Genomic DNA, 23,536 nt, shown 5'->3' with positions numbered 1-23,536 from the left:
TCTTTCCTTTTCCTTTACCTGCAAAAAGTTGCTATGCCTTTTATCGGTGGTTTTAGCTTCACTGTAATTGCATTTTGTATGTTTTTCACTTTGACTTTTATCGATCATGTTCCTGCTTTCGTAAGCCGCTTAGAGGTTTTCGTTAAGGTTAGGCGGTGCAAAAACTTGAAGGGAAGAATGTGAGTAAAACCATTGCAAATAAAGGAAACTCCTCTTGCCAAGAAGTCAGTAGGTCTTTCAAGCCCAAGCGGTTGATGTTAGATGCTCGGAGTATTCAGCCCCGGACAGACGTCGCAACCAAATCCTGAATCTACACAGTCTCAAGGCACCATCGCTTGAAACTGCAAGGGGGTTACATTCTCTTTCTTTCTTCTTCTTCTATTAAATATTTTCTTGTTTTACAGAAGTATGTGTAATGTCTCTCGTATTTTTTACATGTAACATTTGTACAAATCCGCTTCATTTGTTGAGACATTAGTGGGAGAAAAAAGGGGTGGAGGGTGGGGATATGAGTGGGGGTGGGGGTGGGTGGCGATGTTTCTATTATGCTTAATCTATGTAGGGTTTGCTGTCAGCGTTGCTTGTGCTGTTCACTTGTATTCCTAATGGGGTTGCATTCTGAGTGAAAGCCATCTTTCCGTTGCCTGGGCTTGCTTCACACGTTGTTGGTGCTTCCTTTCTTGTTCACTTCCACTATTTCCCAGTCCCTGGCAGTTTGTTAATCAATAATGGTTCTCTGATGGTACATTCTTTGTTATTTTTGCATAAGATACAGTAATTAACACAAGGGACCCTCCCTAAGTTTATCTATAAACCCTAATCATAGGTATGCTGACTCAGAATCGGCAAGGAAACTTTTTTTCGAGTAAGAACTACATTTTTTACTACTGAAAAAAAGCTTCCGTGAAGGTTGGGGGTGTTATAGAAAGATGTGGAAACCTCAGCAACCATATCAGTACTGTCTCGGGAAAGATTATCCCTGAACAAAAGAGGGCTCACATTGGGGGTGGGAGAGACACGATTAAATGTCTCTAATTTCTGCCATCATCATCGCTTAGAAGCTCGGTATATTTCTGCAGAAGGCAATTGATTTAAATATGTATTCCTGTAAGGTACTTACAGTAAGGACTACTGTAGCAGAATTTCCTGGAAAACATTTATTTGTATCCTTTGGGATACAATACGTTGCAATTTATCTCAATTTATTCTTCATTATAGCGGTGGAACATCTACCTAGAATATAAGGGGGTTCTTATTGGTTCCAGAATATAGAAATGTGTCCAAACTAATTTGCTTCAAAATTCTCTTATGTTGGAAGGGAGATTTAGGATGCTGTGCTAGCCTAACTTACTTGGGACTTTGGACCTACTTCTGAGTAGGCATGGTTAAGGTTGCTCTGTTAATAGCTTTCCCAATATTGTGTATTTTGGTGTGGTAGTGAAAAGTTGCAAACTGTACTACATGGGTTACTGTTGTGTGATTTTTATAGAGTTAAAAGTATAAGACTTATTTGCCTGCTATATGACTTTCTGTTTGCTTTCTTGCTTGATTTAGATTCCACCCTTCATCACAATATCTCAGGACAGTTCACAAGACTGATAGATTTAACTTTATTCGCATTAGTGGAGTCTATAACCTGAAGCGCCTGTAACATTAAAATCTAGGGATTGCGGCGTGTGTTAGCTGTGAAGTAGACTTTTATTTTTGATAATAAATCCAAGTATGTCTGTTTATGGTGGTATGTGAAATGGATTCCAGACCATTTATACTTGATAGTAAATATTTCCAGACAATTTGGCCTTGGCTAGGGAGATTAATATTCCATTCTTGAGAATAGTACTTCTGTCTCACTTTACAGTCCTGTGAGGCTCCCACAATAAATAAAAAGCTCACAATCAAGCTGATTTCCAAGTCACGTCATCCTCAGTATTAGTTTCATATCTCAAAATGGGACAAATAGATGGTCTTCCCAAAAGGGTTACCAAAACGGCGACTGGGGGTGCAATGGTGCGATTGAGGACTTCCACTGGCTCTCCAAAAACGTCTGAGACACACATCTCCCCTGCTCACTGCCCTCTTCCTCAGGAACTGGGAAACTTTTTCGGATAGAGTAGACCGTCGTTCACGAAAGCATATGCCACAATAAATGTGGTAGCCTTTGAGGTGTCAAAACACGGTTTGCGCTGTTAATTCAACTAGTATTTCTGAGCAGAAACTTGACCTCCTGGTCTGTGTGTGAAGTTTAACTGTTCATTAAAACAACCACCAGCACAGGGCTACTCTCACATCACATTGCTGCTGTTCATATTAGGAAGTTACTTTGTGGTACATTGTGCTTGGAAAGTTGCCAAGTTACAATTTACGCGGTGAAACATTGTGATCTTTCAACCTTGGAGGAGAAAGGGACCTAATGTATAAACGAACTAGTAATACGCGGAAACTTAGCTATGTATTTTATACCTAAACTTTGTTTGCTGGTTTTCCATTCCTCGTCCTCCTACAAATTCAATGTTCCGGGTTGCTATGTTCTCATGGTTTTTATTTACTGAATTTATACGTCGCCCTTCCGAGCCTAGATCGGCAGTACACACTTTGTGTGTAATAATAATAATAATAATAATAATTTATTATTTATACCCTGCCCATCTGGCTGAGTTTCCCCAGCCACTCTGGGCGGCTCCCAATCAGTGTTAAAAACAGTACAGCATTACATATTAAAAACTTCCCTGAACACGTGTGTGCGTGCAGGGATTTTATGTGTGTGTGTGTTTATGCAAGGATTTGATCCCTGCCTGGCCTCAGGCCAAGGCGCTGATACGCCGCCAAATATATATATGCCTGAGGGAAGATGGCGCCACCACGCCCTGTGGTGGCGCCTGGGGACCGGCTGGGAGATAACTCTGAAGGGCTTCCCTCTCGACATTGTCTTCCTTTATTACGTTCCCGCAGCATCAGCGCTACAACCAACGTCTTGCTGGGGCAACGGGGGGGGAGGGGTGTCCTTCCCGCTCCTCTTTCTGGTCCCAACGGCCGCCCATCCCCCACTCCCTCTCGCTTCGCCCCAGAGATTTAAGGTTGGCAACGCGCGCCCTTTGCCGCCCAAACCAGCCCGCGCAGGCCTTTGGCAACGCCTTCCCCTGCGGCGTCACACCGGCCGCTCTCGTCCTCCTCCTCCTCCCTGGTCTCCCCTCTTTCCCCCCCTCCCCTCGGTCTCCTCTTTGCTCCCTCTTAACACAATGACCCCCCCGCCCCACCCCGCAGGGGGGAGCCACCCAGGAGGCGAGATAAGCGCATTAGCATGTCTGGCCTCTGAGGAAGGCTGCCCCCTCTCGCCTTCCGTGCTGCTCCTTTCATTCCTCCAGGCTCAGCGCGGGGGGGGGGGGGACTGGCTGGGCTGCCCTAAATCCGCCTCTGCTTGGGAGCTGGATCTTCCTCACTTCCACTTCTTCCCCACTACAAATCTGCCTCCACAGCAGCCTCGGGGCAAAGAGGAGGCGCCACTGGTCTCTTCCCGCCTTTCTTCGCCATTTGATCTTGATCCCCCCCAACAATCTCCATTCTTCCGGGGGGGGGCACAGTTTTGGGACTCGTCTCAGGGGACCAAATGTCTTGGGCCGGCCCTGCTGACCCCCCTCCAGGAGTAAGTCTGGCCAAGGAGGCTGGGACCTCAGCTCAGGCAAATGCCCCCTTTTCATCTTTGCCTCTTTTTCTGAACCTGCCCCTGGGAATTCGGCTGGTGTTTCTCTCCCTCCTCCATAAGGAAATCCCTGAGCACTAGCATTCCCTGGGCGGTTGCCAAATGCTGAGGGGTGAGCACTCTGCACATGCGTGGGAGTAAACCATCTACCAGCTCCTGTTAGATTCCCTTAGGTGAGAGAAAGGGTTTCTAGAGTGATAGCCCAGTAGGTGCCTCCAGAACTCAATGGAGGAAGAGTAAATGGTGACCACCACAACACTGTCGAAAAGGAGGACACAGATATCATTCAATGGGTCTGTGCTATTGTAGGTAATATTCATCCCTATATTTGGAAGTATGGTTGATTCCCACCCCCCTCAATTTTATTATTTTATCGGTTTGTAAAACAAAAAACTGCAAAGTGGTTTACTATCAAGTGGGGTATACATTTAATGAAATAAATAAACAAATGGCCAAAGGCAACTTAAAAACAATTACTGTAATTTAAAGAGAAATATAATACTTCTCACCGTACTTAGGTGACCTGAATGCCTGCTTAGTCTGCTGTCCAAATGCTGACTGTTGGCGGGCATTTGTTTGAAAACTGCAGCTAGACGATAAAGCCCTTGAAAGAATGCTGTGTCTGCTATGTCTCTGTTCCAGCACTCTTTTGTTTAATCAAATTTCCACTATACTTTTCTTCAACAAGGCTACACTTTCTGAAAAACAACCTATTCACAATAGGCTTCAGAAACCACAAAGTTACTGTCTAACAACCTGCAAATTAACACACTCACACACATTAATTAATTAATTACAGATCGTTCCAAAGCGCACCCACATTGAAGTAGGATTTCTGGTAAAATAACTTATGGCGAAAAGAATTTTTAGGGTATTTTAGAATTATGGCTATTTAAAGAGCTTAGATGGTTATTTAAAGATTGCTCTTTCAAAATATACATTGAGCTGTTGAAGCAAATGTCGACACAGCTCCACTTTTTCTGATATCTGCAGGCATAACACATTGCCCGCAGTCAGATTGGACGTATTTGGGTAATATAATAATTTTAATATTTCAAACGGAAATGAGATGAAGTGGGTGTCGATCAGGGAGAGAGAGCTTTATTGGCAGTAGAACCCCAGCTATGGAACAGCCTCCTCCATGAGTCTTTCCTGGTGCCTTCTTCTCTAAATCCTCTAGTGAAGACCTTTTGGTTCACCCACATGGTTTAATTCTTTATTGAAGCTTGGGTGTTTAATGCTCTCTGTGATGCCATCCATATAAGTTTTTTGTTCTCTTTTATTTTTGGTTGATCATGATTTTTAATTATTATAAATCAAGACAGATCCATATAGTCAGAAATACGTCCCTCTTAATCCTTACCATTTCATTTACTTATGTACTGCTTTTGAAAGGAACCTCACAAAGTGGTTTACATCAATATATCAAAACAATAAGCATCCTTTAAAAATGTAATAAAAGAGCAAAGGCAAACTGCAAGGGGGGAAAGTTCAATGCCTTTAGGATTGTAGCTTTTAAAAGTGTAGTTTAGTGGGAGAGAATTTTTTCTCTATCCACTTTCTCCATGCAATGCAAAATTTTATAAATTTCTGTCATGCCACCTCTTATGCAACTTTTCTCTAAACCAAAAAGTCCCCAATGCCCCAACCTTTCCTCATTGTTCCATCCACTTGATCACTCTGCTGCCCCTTTTCTGAATTATCTGAACTGGAGATCTGTGATAACGCATCACATGCTTGTATGCATAGGGTGGGATGGGGGGCGCAACTAATTCCTGTCCCGCTCCGCCCCCCTCCGGTCCTAATTGCTTTCTAAATTGCTGTTTCCTTTGCATGGCAGTGGTGGGAAGAAGATGGGAAGAGCGCTGAGTGTTTTGCAGTAGATCACAAAGGATTGCTGACCTCCCCTATCCGTGTTTATAAATACAGTAACCGCAAAATAATCCCCCTCCCCCTCTACATTATACTGCTGAGATGAAGAATACTTGAGTTAACCAGGAACGGGTTTATGTGTGGAAAGCCTGTGAGCTCCCATTAATTCTGATTCTCCAAACAAGTTCCTGGGCTCATAATTCTTGTATTCTAAGTGTATGGCTTTTGTACTAAGCTCTTTATTGCTGGATCCTAGGTTCTAGTTAAAGGGAGGGAAGCAACTCTCTTGCTGCATGGTGCCTGTGACTTCCAACCCCCTTACTGGGCAAATATTAGTTCTGTGTGGGCAACTTGGATGGGTAAAATAGCATGGTCTTTACACCTCTTTCCCAGCACCACAAATAGTTCTGAATCTCTACTCCCCTCTCCTCGTTTGCTGTTTTCAAACCCAACAACAGATGACTGTTACAGTTCTCCCAACATCAGTCCCAAACAGTGACAGACCCACATTTTGGGGGCCCTGTAGCTTGAGCTGTTCTGGGGGCTCCCTTCACAACTAGCAATGAGTTCTGGGTAACCACTGTTGTCTTCTTCAACAGATCACCACATTTAAAAAATCAGACTTTGATTAGAATTTCTGTTCTGGGTTGTCTCACGTGTCAAAGACACTGGTATGAATAAAAATGTTTACAAATGTGGACTAAATACATATGAGATTAAGCACCCAGAATCTTAAGATTCATTTGTGTCAGGGACTGCCGCTAGGTCCCAGCTCACAGAGGACCGACGCCCAGTGGATCTTATATACAAAAGTCTTTATTGAAGTTTAGTTTCCATTTCCAAGCTCTGGGCGCGCAGACCCCACGTCTTGACGCTAGATCGGCTAAGTCCCCTCTGACTCGCTGCTAAAGCCACACCACTTTAAGATTCTCGCTTTGCTCCACCTCCTACGCTGCTCCTTCCTACGCTGGGTCCTTCTGCCCTCAGGGGTTATCTCTTTCCTCGATTCCTCTGACGCTGACCCCCCTGAGCTCCACCCTTCCTTCCGGCGGGCTTTAGGACCTGGCTCCCTGTCCGGACTCCCTGCTGTGCCGCTCGCCTGTACATTTGAACTTGGCGCGCGCGCCCAGCCGGTAACCTTCCTTCTGACCGTTTCCCCGCTTCCGGATGTGGGCGTGGCCAACCCTGCCTCCTCTCCTCCCGCCGGTGGCAAGAACACTGGTCCCGACTCCTGGGACTCCCCCTCCCCACTGCGCTCAGGTGGGGAAGCTGGTCCCGATTTCCAGCTGCTGCTCAGGGACTCCCCGCTGGCCCCTCCCTCCTGAGGTTTCTCCCCTGGAACCTCCCTCGCTCTGGCCATCGGTGCTCCCTTCTGTGAGTCCTCCGATTCGCTAGAGAGGCTTGAGTCACGACTCTGGTAACTGTCACTGCCTGCACCCCCTTCGTCCTCTTCCTCCTCACTCTCCATTTGCTCCCCCTCCTGTGTCTCTCCTTCTGAACCCCTGACATCCATCCCCCCCTCGAAGCCCCCCTTCCCCCCTCCCCCTCTTCCGGTGTGGGTTCCGGGTGCTCCCGTTCTGTGGGGGTGAGTCCGGGATACAGCTCGTCCCCTGAGGCATGCAACCATCGGGATAAGTCCGGGAAGTCCCCCATGGGCTCGTCGACGGCGATCTCCTCCGCTTCCATCTCCTGCGCGGCGTGCTCAAAATCTGATGCCGCCCCCAAATCACCCAAGGGCCCCCCTCCCCCTGTCGCCTGAAGAGGATCCACTTCCCAGGGACCCTTCGGCACGTCTCTGCGCCAACCCACTTCGGGCTGGTCTTCCCACCAATAAGATCCCCCCGTGCCAAAACCTGAGAGCGATCCCTCCGGGGAGCTGCCTCCCTGAGCCGAGTCCTCAGCTGACGAGAAACCCCGGAAAGTGCTGGCCGAGAGTGTGGGTGTGAACAGACAATCCTCGAAAAAGCCCGCCGGCATAGGCTTGTGCGGGAAAAGTGTGTGGAATTCTTCCTTGAGCAACTGCTCCTGCACTGCGTAATCCGGCACCCACCTGTTGGCGCTGGCCGGGGTGTCCTCTGTGGCGAGAAGATATTCAATCCCGTCCTCCCCCCACCTTGAGTCCAAAATCTCTGTGGCTTCATTAAGTGGCTCCCCTCTCGGCGACCCCCCTTTCTTGGGTGCTTCCCTGAACGGGTCTGGCGCCGTCCCTGGTGCCTGAAACCTGTGGGGCTCTCTGTAGGGTGTGAGCACTGATCTATGAAAGACCGGGTGCATTCTGGACCCCTCCGGGAGCGTCAACCGGAAGGCCACTGGGTTGATCTGCGCCTCTACTTGGTAAGGCCCTAGCTGCTTGTGCCCGAGCTTCTTCTTGGCCAACGATCCGGCCGGAACTGCCTGGGCTGCTAACCAGACCCAGTCTCCCACCTGGATGTCTTCCCCAACCCTCCTGTGTCGGTCTGCCTGCACTTTGTACGCCTGTTTCGCCATCTCTAACTGCCTCCTGAGCTGCTCGTGGATCTCCTGCAACTCTGCTGCCACGGCCTCTGCTCCCTGCGGCTCCCCCTCCCTCACTGTGTCCAAACCCGGGAAGGTTCTGGGATGCCGCCCGTTGTTGGCGAAAAACGGTGTCACCCCCGTGGATCCGTGCTTCGTGTTGTTGTAGGCAAACTCGGCCAACGGTAGATAGTCCACCCAGGTCGAGGGCTGCTGGTTCGCGTAGCATCTCAGGTACTGCTGCATGATGGCGTTGACCCTCTCCGCCTGCCCGTTAGTCTGCGGGTGTCTCGCCGACGCCAGGCTGACCTTGACGTTCAGGAAACCCATCAGCTTCTGCCAGAAGTTGGAGATGAACTGGCGCCCCCTGTCTGACAAAATGGATCGTGGTAGGCCATGCACCTTGAACACGTGGTCTATAAACAGTTTAGCGGTCTGCTCGGCCGTGGCCACCTTCGCGCAAGGAATGAAGTGGGCCATCTTGGTGAACAGGTCTACTACCACGAGCACTGCCGTCTTGCCCCTCGAACTGGGCAGATCCGTGACAAAGTCCAGAGCCACCCTCTCCCACGGTTCGAACGGTGTCTGCAGCGGTTCCAACAGGCCCGCCGGCGGCTGGTGCACAGGCTTGGCCCTTTGGCAGGTGTCGCACCTATTGACGTAATCCGCGACATCTCCCCGCATCTTGGGCCACCAAAAGTCTCTGGCCACTAAGTCCACCGTCTTCTCCTTGCCAAAGTGCCCCGCGCTGGGCGCGTCGTGCAGCTGTTGCAGGACCTTAGCGCGGAGGCTGTCTCCTGGTACGTAGAGGACTCCCTTGTGTAGGAGCAGGCCGTCTCGCACTTGGAATTCGTTGCCCTTCGCCTTGCCGCTGCACACCTCCTCCATCTTGGCTCGGGCGAAAGAGTCTGTCTGTAGCGCGCGGCGCACCACGTCCAGGTCCACCGTGGCCGACGCGCAAGCCCACGCCTGTGGTGTGAAAATGTGCTTGGCTGCCGCCGGTGCCTCTGCCTCCAGATACTGCGGTTTCCTGGACAGCACGTCCGCCAAGACGTTGCTGTTTCCTGGGATGTACTCAATTCTGAAGTCGAAATCTGCAAAGAACTCCGCCCAGCGGATGTGTCGCTGGTTCAGGAACCTCGCCGTGCGCCAGTACTCCAAGTTCTTATGGTCTGTGCGGACCTGCACCGTGTGCTTGGCTCCGACGAGGAAGTGCCGCCACGCCTTGAAGGCTGCATGTATGGCCAACAACTCCCTGTCCCAGATGGTGTAGTTTTGCTCCGCTTTGCTAAGTTTCCTTGAGTAGAAAGCGCACGGCCTCCAGTCCCCCTGGTGGTCTTGCTGCAACAGAACGGCTCCCACGGCCCTGTCTGAGGCGTCCGTCTCCACTCTCATGGGCCTGCTGGGATTTACGTGTAGTAGGTTCTCCTCGGAAGCGAAGAGCTGCTTGAGCTTCTGAAAGGACTGCTCCGCCTGCTCCGTCCAGATGAACCTCTTCTTTTTGGAACTGAGGGTGTCGGTGATGGCCGCTGTCTGCATGGCGAAACCCTTGATGAACTTACGATAAAAGTTGGCAAAACCGACAAACCTCTGTACTTCCTTCCTATTGCGTGGGCTCTTCCAGTCCAGTACTGCACGTACCTTGGCACTGTCCATGGCCAGTCCCTTGTCGGACAGTTTGTAGCCCAAGAAATCCACCTCTGTCTGGTCGAACTGGCACTTCTCCAGCTTGGCGTACAGCCTGTGCTCCCGCAGCCTCTGCAGAACTTCCCTGACATCTCTTTCATGTGCCTCTGGCGATTCCGAGAAGATCAGGATGTCGTCCAGGAAGCAGACGCACTTCTTGTAGAGAAGACCCGCCAAGACATGATGCATGAAGGCTTGAAAGCAGTGGGAACCATTTTTTAATCCAAAAGGCATAACTCTATATTCATAAGTGCCCAGCGGCGTAAACATGGTCGTTTTCCATTCGTCGCCTTCCCGCACGCGAATGAGATTGTACGCTCCGCGCAGGTCCAACTTGGTAAAGATGCGACCCTTCCTCACTGTCGCCAGCAGGTCATCGATCTTGGGCATAGGGAAGGCCGAAGGCTTGGTCCTCTGGTTCAAAAAGCGAAAGTCCACGACCAGCCTCTTCTGGGGCGTGTCCCGCTTCTTTACAAAGAACACAGGACTGCCCCCGGCCGCTTTGGACTCCCGGATGAATCCACGCTTCAGGTTGTGATCTATGAACTCCCTGAGCTCTTGCAATTCATCCTCAGACATGGAATACAGTTTCCCCGTCGGGAGTGTCGCCCCCGGCAGGAGGTCGATCTTGCAGTCGTAGGGCCTGTGGGGAGGCAGCTTGTCTGCTTCCTTCTCGCAGAAGACCTCCAAAAACTCCTTGTACTTGTTAGGCACCGCTTGCAACACTCCCAAGTTCAGATGTGGTCCATCCTCGTGCCCCTCATCTTCCAAATCCGCCAGGATGCAGTGTTCTGCGCAGTAAGAGGAGCCGAAGGTCAGTTGCCGCTGGTACCAAGCTAATGCTGGGCTGTGCCTATCCAGCCAACTCATTCCCAACACTATGGGCGTGTCTGACAGGCGGGTGACGTTGAAGCTGATGACTTCGCGGTGATTTCCAATGCGCATCACCATTGGCGGCGTCTGCTGCAGCACTTGCCCTCCCAGTAGCTCCCTGCCGTCCACCGTGACGACTTTCAGAGGTACCGTCGCTGGCAAAAGGGCTATGCCATGTTGCTGGAGGAACTGCATGTCTATAAAATCTGCATTGCTCCCTGAGTCAATGGTAATGGGAAGTTCCACAGGGAGCCCATTGGGGAGTTGGATAGATGCGGTGAGCTGCACTACTGGTTTGGGTGGGAGGGGGTCGGTGGGCTGTAAGAGTACTGGGGATTGCTTCACTGACTTGTCTGGCTGGTCCCCAGTGATCCCATTTCCAGCCAGACAGTGGAGTTTCCCTGCTGTGGTTCACTCTGCTGAACTGCATTTGTTACTGTCACCGCGGCTGCACTGTGCTTGTGAAACCTCTGGGGACACTCTTTCGCCATGTGCTGAGCACTGTCGCAGATGTAGCATTTCCTGGTTCCTCTAGGAGGCTTCATCTTGGCTGCTCCCGGCGCTAGGACTCCTGCTGTATGCTGAGCCTTAGCACCACCAAGCTCCATCGGTTCCTCTCCCCCTCCCAGTGGAGGCATGGATCGAGCGCGCGCCGCCTCCTTGGGGAAGGGAGGCGGTGCTCTTGCCGGCGTGCGTCCCAAATGCCCTTCCTCCTGGCTCCAAGGGCGTCCTTCCAGGCGAACCCCAATGGTGAGCGCCCGTTCCACAACGTCCTTGGTGGTTTGGGGTCTCTCACCCCTGGCAATCTCATCTTTCACAGGTCCGCTCAGCCCCTCCCAGAAAAGATCTCTGACAGGAGACGATTCCTTCTCCCACGCTAATGCATTCACCAAAGCGAAGAAACGCGAATGGTATTGCCTCACAGTGGCTCTGCCTTGTCTTAGTCCGTGAATCTGTTTCCTAGCGATATCCACATCAATCTCAGACAAAAAACACGCATCCATCACTTTAATGAAGGCAACTGCGTTTTGGAGGGCTGGATCCTTGTCTCTCCAGAGATTGCGCAGCCACGATTTCACCTCCCCCCGTAAATGCGAAATGATAAATGCCACTCTTTCCTCCTCATTCTTAAAGTCTTTGTCAAGCAGCTGCAGTGCATATTTTAAATCTGCTCTAAAGTTAGGATACTCCTGCAGGTCCCCATTGAAGTGAGACACCAGGCTCCCTCCTCTGTTCCCCAGCCCAATCCCTTCTGGTCTGGTGACCGGTAGCCTCTGCGCAGTTAGCACATCTAACCTGGTTCGCAGATCCTGGCAGGCAGCAGCTGCTTCCAGTTCACTCTTTCTGGATGCCGCAATTTCTGCAGTCAGTTGCGTCACTGCGTTTTGCAAACTCGCTATCTTCTCTTCGGTAGTCATTTTCCCGGTTTTTGTGAGCTAGCGAAGCACCAATCTTCACCCTCCGCTGCTTTCCCACACGCCACAAGGTTGCAAGATTGGTGGAAAAGGTGAGAGGGGACTTACTGTCAGGGACTGCCGCTAGGTCCCAGCTCACAGAGGACCGACGCCCAGTGGATCTTATATACAAAAGTCTTTATTGAAGTTTAGTTTCCATTTCCAAGCTCTGGGCGCGCAGACCCCACATCTTGACGCTAGATCGGCTAAGTCCCCTCTGACTCGCTGCTAAAGCCACACCACTTTAAGATTCTCGCTTTGCTCCACCTCCTACGCTGCTCCTTCCTACGCTGGGTCCTTCTGCCCTCAGGGGTTATCTCTTTCCTCGATTCCTCTGACGCTGACCCCCCTGAGCTCCACCCTTCCTTCCGGCGGGCTTTAGGACCTGGCTCCCTGTCCGGACTCCCTGCTGTGCCGCTCGCCTGTACATTTGAACTTGGCGCGCGCGCCCAGCCGGTAACCTTCCTTCTGACCGTTTCCCCGCTTCCGGATGTGGGCGTGGCCAACCCTGCCTCCTCTCCTCCCGCCGGTGGCAAGAACACTGGTCCCGACTCCTGGGACTCCCCCTCCCCACTGCGCTCAGGTGGGGAAGCTGGTCCCGATTTCCAGCTGCTGCTCAGGGACTCCCCGCTGGCCCCTCCCTCCTGAGGTTTCTCCCCTGGAACCTCCCTCGCTCTGGCCATCGGTGCTCCCTTCTGTGAGTCCTCCGATTCGCTAGAGAGGCTTGAGTCACGACTCTGGTAACTGTCACTGCCTGCACCCCCTTCGTCCTCTTCCTCCTCACTCTCCATTTGCTCCCCCTCCTGTGTCTCTCCTTCTGAACCCCTGACAATTTGTTTCGTAGGAGATCTGTCCCTGATTCCAAGCTGCTCTGTGTTTAACATAGGCAAAACACCGGACTCTTGATGCTACAACAGCTCTGGAGAGAGAGATAAATGTAATACAATAGATAAAAGGCAAGATTAAAATAACACCCAACTGAGATCAAAAAGCTAAGGTTGGAGGATAAAACCTACAATAAGGACAACTAGCTGCAAGTAGATCTAAATGTCTTCACCTGACACATACAAAAACATCAAAGGGATGACAGACAAGCCTCTCTGGGAGTGGAAGGTGCGGGATTTATTTCCCCACATCCATCTCTCTGAATGAGGGAAAGAGTTGAGTGGTGGAGAGCAGAGAGCATCATTACGCAGGAGAGACAGCTAAATCTTAGCGAAAGAAAGGTACTAGGTGGTGTGTCATCTGGTGTGGATGAGGAAAGACTGCAGCGTTATGGGCTGCCCTGGGTGGAATCTATACATAAAAAACACTCTGCAACTGCTTTAAAAAAACCAAAAACATTTTGAAAAATATATTGAATTTCCCATAGCTCACCACACCATCTAGTGTCACATTTGTATACCGTAATTTACAACACATTTAAAACATTTCCTTCTCCCGACGCCTTCTAGGGTTACCCATCCATATAAATCCCCCCCTAACTTTTAAATTTTGTATATTTTATAGTTTTTCAACGAAGTTTGTTATTTTAATGCCTTTGTCTGGGATCATCATCTGGCTTTCCGTTTACTGAAGCATGTTTAGTTGGGGTTCTTGGTTAAAAAAATTGTTCATTATTGCTATTATTATAATTATTTATTAAAAAAACATTTTGAAAAATATATTGAATTTCCCATAGCTCAACACACCATCTAGTGTCACATTTGTATACCGTAATTTACAACACATTTAAAACATTTCCTTCTGAAGCATTCTCTTCCCTTTGGCCAAGCAAGCTAAAAGCATTTCAATACTGAAATCAAAAATAAAAGCTGAACAATTGGCCACTTGTTCAAATAAAGGCCACAGTCAAAATCTGGGGTTGGAACAACTGGGTATATGTTTCAAAAGGTTCCAGTTTTGCTTTTGCTATTTTCGGGTTGATGTGGGTTAAATGTTTAGTTGGGGTTCTTGGTTATTTTAATATGGGTATAAGTATAAACTGTTCATTATTGCTATTATTATAATTATTTATTACTGTATTACTATTGGTTTCTTTGTTTGCTATTTATTTGTTGTTGTTTTTAATGTTTGATGTATTGTGTTGTAAGCACAATGTATTTTTGTACTTTTTGCAGAAAACAATAAAGCATATATGGATATAGATATATATGTGTGTTTTTGTGCATGTGATTCTATGGGGATGGATTTTTCTGAGCCCTGCCTGCCTGCCATGCTACATACTGCACTCCCTTTTCTGCTTTTACGTGCAACTTCCACGAAGGAAGAGTTCACCCAAACCAAAATCCACAGTATCTTGATGATGTGACTCAGACATTGGGTTAAATCCTGGAATTCAAAGTGTTAAATGAGGATGCTATTGGAGAGTATTGGGAATGCCTTACAAGATTCCATTCTGTTTATAATGCTACACATTATCACTTCATCATTCAGTATTTCCTCTTGTCCCTAATCTTAAACCAAGCTAATCCTTGCTGAGCTTCTGACAACCAGACAAGGGACCAATTCTGCTTATGCGGTTCAGGGCTTGCTTTCCCTCTGCTTTCCAGCCAAATGGTGCTGAAACCGGGTTTCAATTCCACGAGCTGATGTCTCTATTTCTCTATTTATATCCCACCCAGGGGCGCCCACTTGGATAGAAGATTGGGGTTGGGGAGGCCAGGTAAACCCTGCCCTGCTCGATTTGGGGGTGGGCAAGGGACCTGGGCCCAAGAGTTGGCTCCTAGGACCCCACCTTTTCCCCTGGGACATTGAGGCGGCCCACCTCCTTCTTCCCTATCAGCCCCCGAAACCCCCGCGAGGGAGACCAGCCTGAGAGGCGGCGACTGGCTTGCGCCCGAGTGAGCTTTTGGGCTGGTAGTAGGCTGTGTGTGTGTGTGTGTGTGTGTGTGCAGGGATTGTGGTGTGTGGTTGTGTGTGTGGTTGTGTGTGCAGGGATTGTGGTGTGTGGTTGTGTGTGTATTTGTGTGCAGGGATTGTGGTGTCTGTGTGTCTGTAGGCATTGTGCCGTGTGTGTGGGTGTGCAGGGATTGTGGTGGGTGTGTGAGTGGGCGTGCAGGGATTGTGGTGTGTGTGTGTGTGTGCAGGGATTGTGGGGTGTTTGTGTGTGCGTGTGTGCGTGCGCAGGGATTATGGTGTGGGGGGGATTGTGGTACGTGTGGGGGGGGTGCAGGGATTGTGGGGTGTGGGGGGGTATGTAGGGAATTGAACCCTGTCTGGCCTCAGGCGGGAGGAGGCCTCATTAGCTAAAGTGGTGCGTCAGTTAAGAACAGTTTCAGGTTAAGAATGGACCTCCAGAACGAATTAAGTTCTTAACCCGAGGTACCACTGTACTGTCATATACACACTATGGTTTTATCCAGTTTTAATTGGCTATAACTTTTTAAAGGTTTAGCTGATGGCATTGCAATGCTCCCGTTGCTCGGTCCCAGCGCCTGCCAACCTAGCAGTTTGGAAGCACCCCCGGGTGCAAGTAGATAAATAGGGACCGCTTACTAGCGGGAAGGTAAACGGTGTTTCGTCACGCTGGCCACGTGACCCGGAAGTGTCTGCAGACAGCGCTGGCTCCCGGCCTCTAGAGTGAGATGAGCGCACAACCCTAGAGTCTGTCAAGACTGGCCCGTACGGGCAGGGGTATCTTTACCTTTTATTGCAATTATATGATAATGGGCATAGTAGCCAATTCTTATGGGCCAAGATCCCTCCCCCCAAAAAATATCTGAGCCCCCCCCCCAAGTTGATGGGCATTGCTATTCAAATGGTGTGTATGTGCCATGTCATGTGATAAATTATGTGGGGTGGGGTTGCTTGGGACCTGGAGTGGGGGATGGGAAATGGCCCAGCTCTTCAGTTGAAGTAGGGACTTGGCAAAGAACTCTTCTGTCTCCGCCTAAACTCAAATCCCCCCGGTTTATTATCCCTAGTACTTCAAGACTCCCATAAAAGTGGCTGGCTTAAAACAGTCTATCCAAAACTTCGCTCTTGCAGCCTGTCCTCACAACACCTACCCACTATGGGCCCTACTGAAGCAAACAGTCTAACGGGTCAATGTCTCAAAGATATGGAGCATCAGAACAACCTAAGGAAACTCTGCCCTTGGTATATTCATTTTGCACCTCTCCATTTTGATTCTTTGGCCCCATATCTGCACAAACTTATTATCCCCAAATACAGACGTGCTTTTACACTTGAAAGACTGGATGTTTTGCCATCTGCGGTACTTGAGGGTCTATTCCAAAAGATCCCGGCTGCCAAATGTCTTTGCCCCTGTGGAGATGGTAGCACCGAAACAGCGGCACATGTCCTCCTGTCTTGTACTGTCTACAAAAACCTGCGGAACGAGATGATCACCCCACCCGCAGTGGCGTAGCGTGGGGGGTGCAGGGGGGGCCAGCCGCACCGGGCGCAACATCTGGGGGTTAGGGTAAGGGGGCGTAAATCCACGGGTTAGGGGGCCCAAATTACTTGCCTTGCCCCGGGGTGCTGACAACCCACGCTACGCCACTGCCCACCCGTACTAACCATCCCAGGGCACTCATCCACTCCCACAATGTCCTTTCTTCTATCAGATCAAGATGAGCAGATAACAGCAAAGGTTGCTAGGTTCATAGCTGGGGCAATCAGAATTCAGGACTTTAAATTGTGCTCTTATATCAAATTTCCTTTGTTGCGTATACTGTCATGTTTTACTGTTGCTATGGCCATTTTCTAATGCGAATAAAGTTTTATCTATCTTTCAGTCTTGTTAACTGTCCTGAGATATTGTGATGAGGGGTGGAATCTAAATCAAGCAAGAAAGCAAACAGAAAGTCATATAGCAGACAAATAAGTCTTATACTTTTAACTCTATAAAAATCACACAACAGTAACCCATGTAGTACAGTTTGCAACTTTTCACTACCACACCAAAATACACAATATTGGGAAAGCTATTAACAGAGCAACCTTAACCATGCCTACTCAGAAGTAGGTCCAAAGTCCCAAGTAAGTTAGGCTAGCACAGCATCCTAAATCTCCCTTCCAAAATAAGAGAATTTTGAAGCAAATTAGTTTGGACAAATTTCTATATTCTGGAACGAATAAGAACCCCCTTATATTCTAGGTAGATGTTCCACCGCTATAATGAAGAATATATTGAGATAAATTGCAACGTATTGCATCCCAAAGGATACAAATAAATGTTTTCCAGGAAATTCTGCTAGTCCCTACTGTAAGTACCTTACAGGAATACATATTTAAATCAATTGCCTTCTGCAGAAATATACCGAGCTTCTAAGCGAGGATGATGGCAGAAATTGGAGACATTTAATCGTGTCTCTCCCACCCCCAATTTGAGCCTTCTTTTGTTCAGGGATAATCTTTCCCGAGACAGTACTGATATGGTTGCTGAGGTTTCCAAATCTTTCTGTAACGCCCCCAACCTTCCCGTAAGCTTTTTTTCAGTAGTAAAAAATGTAGTTCTTACTCGAAAAAAGTTTCCTTGTCGATTCTGAGTCAGCATACCTATGATTAGGGTTTATAGATACACTTGGGGAGGGTCCCTTGTGTTAATTATCTTATGCAAAAATAACAAAGAATGTACCATCAAGATAACCATTATTGATTAACAAACTGCCAGGGACTGGGAAATAGTGGAAGTGAACAAGAAAGGAAGCACCAACAACGTGTGAAGCAAGCCTTGGAAACTGAAAGCTCGCTTTCACTCAGAATGCAACCCCATTAGGAATACAAGTGAACAGCACAAGCAACGCTGACGCCAAACCCTACATAAATTAAGCATAATAGAAACATCGCCACCCACCCCCACCCCCACTCATATCCCCACCCTCCACCCCTTTTTTCTCCCCCTAATGTCTCAACAAATGAAGCGGATTTGTAAAAATGTTACATGTAAAAAATACGAGAGACATTACACATACTTCTGTAAAACAAGAAAATCTTTAATAAAAGAAGAAGAAAGAAAGAAAGAGAATGTAACCCCCTTGCAGTTACAAGCGATAGTGCCTTGAGACTGTGTAGATTCAGGATTTGGTTGCGACGTCTGTCCGGGGCTGAATACTCTGAGCATCTAACATCAACCGCTTGGGCTTGAAAGACCTACTGACTTCTTGGCAAGAGGAGTTTCCTTTATTTGCAACGGTTTTACTCACATTCTTCCCTTCAAGTTTTTGCACCGCCTAACCTTAACGAAAACCTCTAAGCGGCTTACGAAAGCAGGAACATGATCGATAAAAGTCAAAGTGAAAAACATGCAAAATGCAATTACAGTGAAGCTAAAACCACCGATTAAAAGGCATAGCAACTTTTGCAGGTAAAGGAAAGGAAACAAAGTTTATAGCAGGCGCCGCAAAGGGTTCAGTGAAGGCGCCTGCTTCATCTCAAAAGGCAGGGGGTTTCAGAGTGTACTTGCTGCATCTAGGCTTCTTGGGCAGAGCCTTTCAACGTGCCTAAGTCTTGGCGCATCTCTGTCTGTATAATGAAAGCCTCATAATAATATTTTTAAAAAATAAACCACAGTTCTGTCTGGCTCTCTCGCTCCCCAACCCGTCTTCTCAATTCCCTTCTCTTCAATTGTGAGCAGTAATTCTCCAAGCCTATGGGGCTTTGTTCAAGTTTTGCTAAGGGGTGATGCTAAGGGAAGGGTGCGCTCCAGCCCATCTAGATTGGTCAAGCAGCGCTTGAAAAGTGAACTTGAAACCCGCTCCTCCCCAAAAGCCGCCTCCCCATTGGAGCGCTTCTCTCCAAAGAAAACGCGCCGGCCAATTGGCAGCCCGGAGGGGCTATAAAGGCGCCGAACTCCAGAAACCTGGAGCGGGCCTTGAGGAGCAAGGGCAATTTTGGAAGCGAAAACCAGCTTTGTTGGCAGAGAGCGAGGCAGCGCTTTTGCAAGATGAAAACTACCGGCCGAGGTAAGAAGAGAGGATTGTTAAGAAGATTTTTAGTTTACTTGTCTTTTAAAAATTGCTCAAATGATTGATATAAATTCAGGGTTTCATAAACGACGGTTTTTTATAAATGAAGGGTGTTTCTGGGTCAGGATCGGGGTGTTGGGAAGGCTTTCAAAGACCCATTTGTGGTAGCCAGGGAGTGATTACACAGGGGCTCAAATGTCTTCGGATGGAAACAGTTCGCAAGATTGGTTTGCACATATTTTACTTGTAAGCATGAAGCATTTACTGCATTTTACTGCATGAAGCATTTACACACACATTTTCTGAATGTTAAATCCCTCTCACATAAACGGGATTCAATTTCCCAATAATCGTGGTTTGGATCGGCTGCGGAAAACGATGGCAGGCATAGAAATAAGAGCGTAAAGTTCTTACTTAAAATTCTTTGGTTTGTTTTCATGCAAGCCTTGTTCAGAGCAACCGGAGGTTTATTTAAAATTAGTGTCCATTGTTAAGGCAAAACCAATTCAGGGAGGGAGATCTGCAAGCGTCGCTTCTGTTTAAGCCGAGCGCTTCCTTCAGATTTGCCTCTTTGTCTTTTCCCAGGAGGAAGCTACCGGAAAGTCGGAGGAGAAAGGCGAAAAAGGACCGTTTTTACCACTGCTCAAATCGAGCTTTTAAAAAAGTCCTTTGAAGAGAACCAGTACCCCGGATACGAGACCAGGGAGGCGCTGGCGAGGTGCATCGGAGTGGAGGAAGATCGTGTGCACGTAAGAATCGGGATGGTGGGGGCTCCCAAGACTTCCCTAAACCGCACATACTGGAACAATTTGAAACGCTCCGAATAATCCTTGCGTAGTCGAAGGCCTTAGTTCACCCGGGTGCCTCTCAGTTTATCGCGAAAGGCGCCTTGTTCAAGAGCTAACTTCCTCTTTCTTTGTGTGTTTTTTTGGGGGGGGGGTATCGTGGGTTCTGGGTTTAAATCATTATTAAAAAAATCTTCAGAGACCCAGCTTAGAAATCTAATTTCTGCAATGGATAGGCTTAGTGCTAAAAGTACATGAAATCTGGTTTTATAGGCTGCCTTTGCAGCCTGATCCAGTTAACACTAACTCCCATGGTAATGTGCAGAGGAATGCAGCCATAAGCAGCTTGCATTGGGGAGACTAAAACGAGTTAAGCTGCATTGCTTTTTCTGGCAACAGTTGAGAAATTGGCATTTAGAAAATATATAAATACACTTCCCTGCCTAGTCCATTACCCCCAGGACACTTGGGAGGCTGAGGGAGAAGACCCCAAACAGGGCACAACAAATGGGTACGCCTTCTAAGATAGCTATTTAAAATTATTATTACTAAGTTTCTGGAATTTGTAAAACAATTGCCAGGCATAAAGTGTTGCCTTCCAGCACAAATGCACACAGAGATGTTTAGTCTTGTATGCAGCCATCCACTTGGCATTAACAATATACTTCAATATAGCAAGTCTTGTGGAACTGTACACTTGGGCAGCTTTTAAAGGTGGCTTTTTCTGATACTGCAGAACAAAATACAGCCAAAGAGCAGTATTTAGTCATTCCAATTTAGAAGCTTTATATCTAACAGTAACTAGAGATTATGAACATGGGATATATGAATGTGGAGCTGAAGATAGTAGAAAAATGCTGCAGATAACTAAAGAGAAACCCCAGAGGAATAAGCATAATTTATTAAATGTAATTCTCTCTGTTGGATCCAAAAGACATATTCATGGTAACAATGTCTTCTATACTGGTTCTCTCCTTTCTTCTCATCAGGTCTGGTTTCAAAACAGAAGGGCCAGAACACCAAAGAGCATTGGTTCCAGGATAAGGATCGGGAACCATGCTGCAGCTCCTTATGGCCGGAGTGAAAGAAGCCGTCCAAGAAGCAGCCTGGACAGCAGCCCGAGAAGCAGTCCAGGAAACCTCCAAGATATTCATATGGAACAATATTATCAGCCACAGAACTTTCATTATGCTGAAAGCTATAGAGGAGCAGGGTTGTGGCAGCCACCTCTCGACAACACACAGCCAGGAGAGTGTGCCCCACAACAGCAGAGCTCCCTGGAATTGAACCCAATATATTACCAGCAAGCTGCCTTTTGTGGAACTGGGCTTTCTGAGACTTCCCAGGCGAGCAACTGCCCAGTTCCATATTACGGTGCGGAGATGGTGAGGCAGCCTCCACCATCAGCTGGGAACATCTTCATGGCATCAAGCACTTATACTCCCTGGTCTGCAACGGGGAATTATTCAGCTACAAATCCTGGACAAATGCAGAATGTTGATGGAAGTGTTTCGGACTCTCAGTTTTTCTCTTTATATCAGGTTCCAGATTAGCATCCCAACTCCTTCCTTGCTATCCTGTACCTATTTTACAAGCTCCCTCTTTTAATGCCTTTTAATGTATGACTTCGTTGTTTTGAATAAATTTTGTTCTTTTAATAGCTTGTCTGGAGTCGTCTTTTAACTTTCCATTTACTGAAACATTCACTTTCCTGTGTGCAAGCTTAATTTTTCCATAGAAAAAAGTCAGTTGCGCGGTACATGTGGTTCTAGAGATAAAAGGTCACGTCTTCTAATGGCTGAATATTCCTGAGACACATTTTAATGCACCAATGGCTTTCTGTCCCTTTCCTTTTCCTTTTAAGTCTCTGTATCTGAGGCTAGAGTAGGTGGCAATAAATGTGGTGGGAAGTTGCTGTATTTTCTTTGTATGCAAAAGTATATTTGTAGATCCTGGTATAAGTAGATTTAGTAACACTTTTCTGTGTTAATAAGTTTGGTTTTCATTAATGAGTCTTCCATTTTTTAAAACACAGAAGTTTGAGATGGGGATATAAGGTTTAATTGATTTTTCTACCATGAGTGTGTTAAGTTGCTCTCCAAAGCTTTAAAGACATATAAGATTAACTTGTATGTGCCTTAGCCTGCAACACGGGCATTTATATCTATTAAAAACTTTGTGGGGGGATATTTTGAACACTTTATTTCATTTTCTTGCCCTTATTTTCCTCCCCCCAAAGGTTTGTGCTCTACTGCCTTCAATGAAGCTTTAAAGGAGGGTTGCCTGTGAACTAGATTGTGTCCAATACAGTTTGCCTTCTGTGCCGTTCAGCCTTGAATTAGCCAGGTTTAGTCATAATAAAAGAAGTCAGTTAATTTTAGATTCTTAATTGGACCCTCTTAGGACACAGGTGGCGCTGTGGGTTAAAGCCTCAGCGCCTAGGACTTGCCGATCGAAAGGTCGGTGGTTCGAATCCCTGCTGCGGGGTGCGCTCCCGCTGCTCGGTCCCAACGCCTGCCAACCTAGCAGTTCGAAAGCACCTCCGGGTGCAAGTAGATAAATAGGGACCGCTTACCAGCGGGAAGGTAAACGGCGTTTCCGTGTGCAGCTCTGGCTCGCCAGAGCAGCGATGTCACACTGGCCATGTGACCCGGAAGTGTCTCCGGACAGCGCTGGCCCCTGGCCTCTTAAGTGAGATGGGCGCACAACCCCAGAGTCTGTCAAGACTGGCCCGTACGGGCAGGGGTACCTTTACCTTTACTTAGGACAACTAATTTAGAAGTAGTCCCACTGAACTTACTAATACACAACCAAATCAACAACAGCTGCAACATGCTCCCCGCCCACCGCCCAGCAAAAACCCTGAAACAACTGAGCCTGAGTATAAAGCTATCAAAGCCTAAGACATCTCGAAATGGTTTTTTCAGGGTTTTTCACAAATAATGCTACATTATTGGCATATCATTATGTTCCCTGTTCATTTGATTATATATTCAGATCTAAATGGTTCTGCTTATGAGTCAGTGGAAAGTGCGAACAGCAGTGGGGATAGAGGACATCTCTGTTGAATACCTCTACATAATCTGTGTGAGTCTGAATTTACTCCATTCACTGAGATATAGGCTTTAGGCTTGGAATATATTACAAATCCACATCATAAAACCTCACCTGCCCATTCCACTATATTTCTCAACACTGCACTATGGAATTTAATGGGGCTGGGTGCTAGATTTGGCAGATCAAATTGAATCTAGTGGATTTGTCCTACCCTGCCCTGCCCCTTTAGTCCTACCCTGATATAGGACCAGATCTGGGTTGGGTGTGACCTAGGTTGGGATAGGGCTGATCTGGGTCCACATCTTAGTGTGTGTGTGTGTGTGTGTGTGTGTGTGTAAGCACAGCCCTGGAATTACTCAAGATGTGATTATGGCTGCCAACCTAGATGGCTTTCTCAAGAGATTAGACAAATTCATGAATGCTAAGACTATCAGTGGCTACTAATCGTTATGGATATATGCTATCAGAGGCATATCAATTGCTGGGAAAGAACAGGGCGAAAGGGTACTCACCTGACCTGTGTCCTGCTTTTGGGATTGCATAGTGATATGCTTGGCTACTGTGTGGAGCAGAATGCTTGGAAAACCTGGCATTCTCCTAAAGAGACCTCATATACAGAAAGGTGGTCACATATGCACAAATTAGATGTGATACAAGAGATCTATGAATAAAATAGCTACAAGTAGTTCTTTAGTTGCCAACTGA

At 47.6% G+C, this 23,536-nt stretch overlaps 1 protein-coding gene across 2 annotated transcripts; it reads left to right on the top strand.

Annotated features, from left to right (window-relative positions):
- Positions 1-3,687: 3,687 nt before the first annotated feature.
- LOC309371155 (uncharacterized protein) lies at positions 3,688-21,949 on the top strand. Of its 2 annotated transcripts, none has more exons than XR_014168832.1 (3): positions 3,688-4,002; positions 19,575-19,738; positions 20,764-20,901. XR_014168832.1 is itself a non-coding variant. In XM_081913828.1 (3 exons), the coding sequence occupies exons 1-3, from the start codon at positions 18,968-18,970 to the stop codon at positions 21,325-21,327; spliced, it is 747 nt and encodes a 248-aa protein (XP_081769954.1). In that variant the 5' UTR covers positions 18,056-18,967; the 3' UTR covers positions 21,328-21,949. The 2 variants fall into 2 exon arrangements, 1 of the variants encoding a protein (XP_081769954.1); XM_081913828.1 differs by lacking the exon at positions 3,688-4,002 and adding an exon at positions 18,056-18,986 and having other exon boundaries at positions 20,764-21,949.
- The last annotated feature ends 1,587 nt before the right edge of the window (positions 21,950-23,536 follow it).

The sequence above is a fragment of the Podarcis melisellensis genome (assembly GCF_964234715.1).
Source record: "Podarcis melisellensis genome assembly, chromosome: 5".
Taxonomy (NCBI): Eukaryota; Metazoa; Chordata; class Lepidosauria; order Squamata; family Lacertidae; genus Podarcis; species Podarcis melisellensis.
This window is presented reverse-complemented; position numbering and strand designations above follow the sequence as displayed.

Coding starts and splice junctions, on each gene's coding strand:
- LOC309371155 (XM_081913828.1), top strand. Junction 19,739..20,763: donor TGGAGGAAGATCGTGTGCAC/GTAAGAATCGGG, acceptor TCTTCTCATCAG/GTCTGGTTTCAAAACAGAAG.